Source organism: Grammomys surdaster, unplaced genomic scaffold, assembly GCF_004785775.1.
Source record: "Grammomys surdaster isolate TR1022 unplaced genomic scaffold, NIH_TR_1.0 66, whole genome shotgun sequence".
Classification (NCBI taxonomy): domain Eukaryota; kingdom Metazoa; phylum Chordata; class Mammalia; order Rodentia; family Muridae; genus Grammomys; species Grammomys surdaster.
The window spans coordinates 6,851,355-6,859,208 of record NW_021604568.1 but is presented as its reverse complement, the minus strand read 5'-3'; the positions used below and the strand labels follow the sequence as shown (position 1 = coordinate 6,859,208).

Here is a 7,854-nt window from a genome sequence, read left to right as displayed (position 1 = left end):
GTAAAGGCACACAGAACATAGTGGACATTTGGCCAGTGTGGTTAAGATGCTTGTTCCTTTAAGAATGCATGGCTGCTTGCTCTCCCCTCCCCTGACCCCAACCAAGGCACAGGACAAGACAGGAATACTTGGCTGCTATCTTGTCCAAGAAAAGAAAACAGTCCCTTGTCTCCCGGCCCCATCTTCCAGTCCTCGGCCTGCCTGTCTTAGAGTCCACTGTGACCTTCATAGTTTTATCTTCCCTCCTCCCCATCGCCTCACTCTCAGCTGGGACCCTGGTTCCCCTGGTGGCAGGGAAGAGGAAGCTGAACTTAACCCCAGCCCCGAATGAAGGGACCAGATGAATACAGACCACGTGTGCACGTGTGTGGGGGATAAAGGGAGGGGGATGGGGACAGGGTGCCAGAAAGTGCTCAGAGGAACAAACATGAGGGCTAGGTTCTAACATCAGCTAGTTGGAGCTAAGGCAAGCCCCCCAACCTGTAAAGTGCTTCATGGAAAGGCACAGCTACTGATTTCTGTCCATTTATCCCTGCTACACAGACAAGCCAGACTCAGGAGGGCGCGGCTTGTCACTCAGTGTGAATTCCACTGTCCCAACCCTGGAGAGCTGATGGCCCTGAGGGCTATCTCTCCCAATCTTAGGAGCCACTGAGATTGCCTTGGCAGTCTCCTTGTCAGTGGACCTGACTCATGACTTGCTTGGGAGCTCCCAGAGACAACTCTAGGGACAGGCAGTGCAGTTTAAGAAACTTGTTACCCTCTCATTTCTACCTATGACCAGCCTCTGGCCTAGGAGCTCCGGATTCCTTGATTCGGTCAGCTGTACAGAGGATGGGAACAGTACCATAGCTGAGCTATGATGGGAATATCCTCTTCTGGGGATGGCAGGTACAGATAGGATGCTCATAGAGAGAAGGTGTCGAGGGGACCAGGATCCTGACCAGGGTTTTGTTTTCTGGAATATCACCATCAATCTTGAACACCCACCTCTCCCCGACTCTGCAGGGGACTCCTCCAACAGCTTCTGCCAGGTGGGTGTCAAGTATGGAAGCTCTTCAAACCGGCCTGGAGGGCAAGCCTAGGCATGATCTCCTGGAGGGCCCTGCCTGGCTCCTGCCTAGACCTTCCCAGATGGCCCCTCGAGGGGTGCTCAGGGTAGAGTAGAGGCAGGGCCAGTAGGGCCAGCCACAGCGGGCCCAAAGGCGGGCTGGGACAGGACGCAGCATCTGAGACCTCTTCTCGACTTCCTCTGTTTTTGTCTGGCCCCGCCCTCAGCAGCCCTCCCTCTTCTGCCTGGCGCCAGGAGGCTGTTTTTCCATTCGCTGGCTAGAAAGTTCCATGGTTCCATGCCGCTCTTTCTTTCTCTCTTTTTCTGGAGTTAAATTTGTCTGCAGATGCCTACTGTACTTCATCTGCAGACGCCTTGAGTTAAGTTTGTTTGTAACTGGGCCCAGAGCTCCGTTGCTTTCAAACGCTGGGCGCAGGGCCCCTGATGGAAAAGCAAAGCCGGCAGTGAACCCCTGTGAAGGCCACTTTGCCTCGAGGTCAGGAGCGCCTCTCCAGTGTCTGCGGGAGCCCACACTGCTGTCACTCCATCAGGAAGCCAAGGCCATGGGGGATCTGCAACCAGCCGAAGGTAAGAAGGGGCCCCTCCCTGGGGTGTGCAGCTGTTAAAGGAGCTGGCACTCTCCAGGCACTATCTGGAGAGAACCCAAGAAGGACATTGGAAGGGTTGCTCCCACTACCCTCTCTAACTGCCTGTCTCCTATCCTTGGGAAGAGCCCCCAGCCTGATAATCTCAGTAGATGGCCTGGTCCCACCTCTGCTCATTCCCTATGCTATCTGTCAACCACGGTGTACCCCACCTTTGGGTGGGTTTAGGAACCCAGGACCACTCAAAGGAGCCAATGGGTGCCTCGCAGCCAAGAAAGGAGGAAGGGAGAAGATGGAGTTGCCTGTTAGCTGCTTATTGCCAGCACCAGGACAAAGTCCTTTCCCTGTGGGATTGTTTAGGAGCTCTGGGCTCTGAACTAAAGAGTCAGACATTCCTCCCTCCTCCGAGAGCCCACATGGGCTCTGCCTGTGCCATATGGCATCCTCGGCAGAGGCCGGCAACAGGAAGGAGAAGTGAATAGAAATCAGAAAGAGGCAGCATGGGCTTGCCTATCTCTCTTCCCAGCCTAACCTCTCTCCACTTATAGGCTTCCTCTGGCTGGAGAGTTGTTTTTTTGGTCCCCCACACCCCGTACAACCCCCCTTTCTCCTAATGGGAGTGGACATGGGGCCACACCCTGACTGTCTCTCTGGCAATAGGGGTGGAGACTGGGAAGGGAATTGGGGCTAAACTTCCAAAGAGCCGGAGGCCATGCCACTTCTGGCACAGAGCCATCTCTGCTGAGATCATAGCTCAGGGGAGGACTGATGGGTACGGTGGGCCAACCACGGAGGCTGCCAGTGGCTGCCAGGTGCCGTGGCCTAGGCTTCTTGGGGCAGAGATTCTGCAGGCTGCTGTAAAGGGTAAGCACGTGAGGAACAAGGCCTGAAGGGCGTGAACAGGAAGAGCTAGCTTAGCTCTGACACATTTTGTCCACTTTCTAAGTATTCTCAAGTCATGGTCAAATCTCAGCTGGCTCCTCCAGATTTGTCTGGCCTCAGGCAAGATACCCCGTCCCCTTGATTTTCTGGCCTTTGGGATCAGGAGATTCATCCTCAGTAGAACTGATGGGGTAAGAGTTTCAGATGTTGAACCACTATGTGACATCATTAATGGCCCCTAACACTCCTAGGGAAAGGTAGGATCGTAATGACTTGTCCTTTTCAAAGCTGAGTACAGAAATCTGGAGAAAAGACATGAAGTGTGTTGAGACCCTGAGGTCTCCAAAATGAAGGGGTTTTGTGCACCCAAGGGTGTTGGCATCTTGTGTCAGGCTTGCTACTGACCCAGGGCCAGTCTATCCTTTGTCCACTAGGACAGCCCCTGTAGCTTTGATACCCAAACTATACCCTCCAAATTGTCCCAAGTCCTTAGCATAGTTGTACCACCTGGAATCTCAGAGGGAAACCATTCCATATGGCCTAACACCACCAGCCATTCTTAATCCTCCCCGGGGAGAAGAGAGGAGTGGCAAAAGGATTTTAAGGTATTTAAAGCAGGCAGACCTGGTCTCGAATCTGAGGTTTGTCATTTATTTAAACGTGGCCCTGGCTAGGGGCTGACCCTCAGGAAGTCGTATACTTCACTGTGTTGAAGAGGGGGGTGCGCAAGGACGCCAGGGGGGTACCAAGGAAACCATGCAAAGACTCGTGGGGATGGGCAACATCAACTGAGAGCATCTGGTACCCTGCAGGAACTTAGGCAACCATAGCTATCACTATTTATTTCTGTAGAGGCCTATGCTCCCTCCTTCTCTGCCTGCTTGACCACAGCAGCACCTCTCAGCCTGTGTCCAGGGGCAAACATTTATCTCTCATCTGTGTTTCACAGGAAGCACCAGTTCAGCCAGTGCAGGAGATAGAATGGCATAACCATGCTCTGCCATCGGATGTCCTCCTGCCTGCGCTCCTTGCTGTTCTCATCAGAAGCCATCAATTCTGCCTTCTTCTGCCTCCTCCTGCGCATCCCATCCCTGGCCCGCCAGTCACCATGGCGGCCTTGATTGCAGAGAACTTCCGCTTCCTGTCTCTCTTTTTCAAGAGTAAGGATGTGATGATTTTCAATGGGCTGGTGGCCCTGGGCACAGTGGGCAGTCAGGAGCTGTTCTCAGTGGTGGCCTTCCACTGTCCCTGCTCACCGGCCCGGAACTACCTGTATGGGCTGACAGCAATTGGCGTGCCTGCGCTGGCACTTTTCCTTATTGGAGTCATCCTCAACAACCACACTTGGAATCTAGTCGCTGAGTGCCAGTACCGGAGGGCCAAGAACTGCTCCGCTGCCCCCAACTTCCTCCTCCTAAGCTCTATCCTGGGCCGTGCAGCTGTGGCCCCAGTCACCTGGTCTGTCATCTCCCTGCTTCGAGGGGAGGCCTATGTCTGTGCTCTCAGTGAATTTGTGGACCCCTCCTCGCTCACAGCTGGGGATGAAGGCTTCCCTCCGGGCCATGCCACAGAGATCCTAGCCAGGTTCCCATGTGGAGGGGGCTCTGCTAACCTGTCGGGCTTCAGAGAAGAGGTCAGCCGCAGGCTCAAGTATGAGTCCCAGGTAAGGAGCCGTGTGAAGGGCAGCCTTCTGTCCTTCCCAAAGTAGCCTCTGATGGGGTGGTACAGGATAGGACGGTCCAGCGTGAGAATGAGCACCTGTCCAGGGAAGCACTCAATTACCACTGTCAGGCATCAGCTGATTAACCTGTGGCTCAGAGTTATGTGGGGCAAGGGTCAACTCATCGCAAGTGTGTCTCTGATCTGCCTTAGGGTGCTGGGGATTGAATCCTAGACCACATGAATGTCAAGCATGGAGTTACCACTAAGCCCCACTTCCGTCCCTTTGAGATGGTTTTGAGTATTAAGGGAATACCATCTAGAGTCTCAGAGAAAACATCCCATATCCCATAACACCCAGGGCCATTCCCAGTCTTCCTAGTGAGGTTATCGTTACCCTAGTTGACTGGGCATGGTCCCTGCAGGCCACCTCACAAACACCTGGTGTAGGCTTTTAAGTTGACGGTGGATCCTGGTTGACCCCAGGATGAATACATCCCTGTCCCAAGTAACTGAGTCAGCTTTACTCTTTGGGGCAGGCCAGGAAGGGGCAGGCTACTGCTGTCCAGTCTAACTGGAGCCTTCCCTGCATCCTGTTTGAAGATTGGTCAAGGGTCAAAAGAACAGTTAGAAGCAGCAATCTGAACTGAATGTGAATTCAGAAGCAGAGGACGAGGGAGGCAGGAAGGAGCCCAAGATTCTCTAAAGGGATTCTTTCCCTGTAAACATAAGACACCTACAGCTAGAGGCTGGAGAGGAGACTCCTGGGTTCAATTCCCAGCACTCACATGGTAGTGCATGCGCTAAGAACACACATAGTGTACAGACATATGGGCAGGCAAAACACTCATATACACTATCAAAGGAAGGAAGGAAGGAAGGAAGGAAGGAAGGAAGGAAGGAAGGAGGGAGGGAGGGAGGGAGGGAGGGAGGGAGGGAGGGAGGAAGAAAAAATAGAAAAGAGAACAAACCTAAGCCAGCTGCCTGTGCTGGATCTTGCCTGTAATCCAGCATTAGGGAAGTAAAGGTCGAAGGTCTGGAGTTCAGGGTCATTTTAGCTACACAGTACTCTAAGGGCCAGTTTGAACCGTTGTCTCAATGAAAAGTAGTTAAGGTTGAGAGTATTGCTCTTATAAAGAGGAGCCAAGTTCAATTCCCAGCACCATCAGGCAGCTCACAACTACTTGTTAACTCCAGCTCCAGGAATCTGATGCCTTCCTCTGGACTCTGGGCTCACATATACATTACTGCCCCGGGTGTACACACCCCCAATGCATATACAGCCTCCCAACACATGTACACACCCCCAACGCATATAAATACCTGCATCCATGAAATCTAAATTCTTTAAACAGCCAACAACGTAAAAGAAAGAACTGAGACTAAGACGTAACTCGGTAGAATGTTCGTCTAGCACAAATCAGATCCTGTGTTGGATCCCTAGTGCTGCACACACTAGGTGTGGTGCATACTGTAACCCCAGCACCCAGGAGGTGGAGACTAGGGCACCAGAAACTCCAGACCATTCTCAGCTATACAGTATTTAAGGTCAACCTGGGCTACATGAGACCCTTTCTTGGGGTAAGGAAGGGGAAAGCAGAGAAACGGGGCTGAAGTCGGCATCCAGTGGAAGATGGGGAAATACAGAAATACTAATCACTAATCCATCGTTCTATATGCTAGCAGTAGGCAGAGAGGGCCTCAAAGGCCCTTGCCTTCAACAGACTTAAATCCTCCCAGTGTGAAACAAGTACACAGGCCATCCAAAGGCCGCAGGCAGTGATGCTATGTGGGTACAGGCCTCTGAAGGAAAACATGTGTCCTGTCCCTGAGATGCAAGCAAGCTCCTGAGCTGAGCTTGGTGGAGTTTCCTGATTCTGCACCCACAGGGCTGAAGAACAAAAAAGGCAGAAGGCAGTCTAAGCACAGGAGAGTGTGTGGGCTAAAGAGGGTAAGAATAGAAGAGGAAGTCATGCTTGCCCACAGAGCATAAGCTGTTCTCGTTCTACTGCCCCCACGGGTAGGCAGGGTCCAGGCAGCTCTCAGGCCTCCACCCTCAGCCATGCCTTTTCTCTGACCAGCTCTTTGGATGGCTGCTCATCGGTGTGGTGGCCATCCTGGTGTTCCTGACCAAGTGCCTCAAACATTACTGCTCGCCGCTCAGCTACCGCCAGGAGGCCTACTGGGCACAGTACCGCACCAACGAGGACCAGCTGTTCCAGCGCACAGCAGAGGTGCATTCAAGGGTGCTAGCTGCCAACAACGTGCGCCGTTTCTTTGGCTTTGTGGCTCTCAACAAGGATGATGAAGAACTGGTCAGCAAGTTCCCAGTGGAAGGCACACAGCCACGGCCACAGTGGAACGCCATCACTGGGGTCTATCTGTACCGTGAGAATCAGGGCCTACCACTCTATAGCCGCCTACACAAGTGGGCCCAAGGCCTGACTGGTAACGGCACAGCCCCTGACAATGTAGAGATGGCCCTGCTCACTGCTTAAGAGCTTGCTTCTATGCTCTGTAAATGGAACTACCTAGTCACAAACTAACTCCACATGGCATGCTAACTTCAGCATCAGGTGACTTTTCTGTTAACTACAGTGTCTTGAGCATAGACATAAAACTAGTAGTTTGTAAAGATCCTGTGGACATGGTTCACAGAAACTGAGATGGGGTGGGTTGGGTTGTGGGGACTGGCCTACCAAAATCATCTCTCCCGTGGCCACTAGCACAACTGTTGGAAAAGACTTTCCTACGAGCTGGTCTGTAATGTGACAGGAGTGATCTTTGGTGGGCCTCAGAGTTGAGAAACATCAGCTGGCAGAGCCTAGTGACAACGCATTGGGGGGCTCGCCGTTGTACAGTACACTTTGTGCAGTTAATTTGTGTCTAATTGCATAGGGACACCCAGCTCCTTGGCGTATTGCTAGGGGCTGTCCTGACTGTATACCTCTGGCCTGGTTTTATATATTTACACTTTTTGATAAAGCTTTTCTTACTTTAAAGGCCTAGACTGGTGTTTGTGCAACTGACAAGGGCACAGAGCCCAGTGTGAGAGATGGCACTAAAAGGGACCACAAAGGTGATATGTCCTGCCCAGGGCTGAGTCTCTTGACAATCTGCCTGAGTGACATGATTTAACCTGAGGAGAGGCAGCCTAGCCTTTTGCAGGGGTCATCTCAGTTGAAAACATAACATCTGTCTGCACACAGACCTAGCACTAAACTCCAAGAGCCAGTTCGTTCCAGCTCTCCTCCCTTTAGACTGTGCCTCTGTCCTCTTGTCTCAGTCCCCTGGCCTCCCAAACATGGCAGATGGTACAGGCTGGGCTGAGACAATGCTGGGACCCCAGGACCACATGGCCTACAGTCTTTCCAGCTACCCACCGCTTGAGTGTGGACTAAGAACTTGCCAAGGGACAAAGTGGGAAGCTGATCATGAAATGTGCTGGCATTTGCCTTTCTGTCCTTAGACTGCAGCAAACTCTCTTGAAAGATAAATGCTTGTTTTTTTTGTTTTGTTTTGTTTTGTTGTTGTTTCCTAGAAGCTTAAGAGCTTGCTGCCTAAAAACACTGAGCAGCCCCAGGAACAAAACAAGAGCATTAAACCTCAAGGGCTAAGGTGTAGTTTAGTGGAAGAACACTTCTTAGCATGTGTAAG

The 7,854-nt window shown here is 52.1% G+C and overlaps 1 protein-coding gene across 1 annotated transcript; it reads left to right on the top strand.

Annotated features, from left to right (window-relative positions):
* The first annotated feature begins 1,250 nt into the window (after positions 1-1,250).
* Positions 1,251-7,199, top strand: Calhm2 (calcium homeostasis modulator family member 2). The gene is made up of 3 exons (XM_028775017.1): positions 1,251-1,639; positions 3,488-4,201; positions 6,279-7,199. The coding sequence occupies exons 2-3, from the start codon at positions 3,647-3,649 to the stop codon at positions 6,693-6,695; spliced, it is 972 nt and encodes a 323-aa protein (XP_028630850.1). The 5' UTR covers positions 1,251-1,639; positions 3,488-3,646; the 3' UTR covers positions 6,696-7,199.
* Positions 7,200-7,854: the final 655 nt, after the last annotated feature.

Coding starts and splice junctions, on each gene's coding strand:
- Calhm2 (XM_028775017.1), top strand. CDS start 3,647: ATGGCGGCCTTGATTGCAGAGAACTTCCGCTTCCTGTCTCTCTTTTTC. Junction 4,202..6,278: donor GGCTCAAGTATGAGTCCCAG/GTAAGGAGCCGT, acceptor TTCTCTGACCAG/CTCTTTGGATGGCTGCTCAT.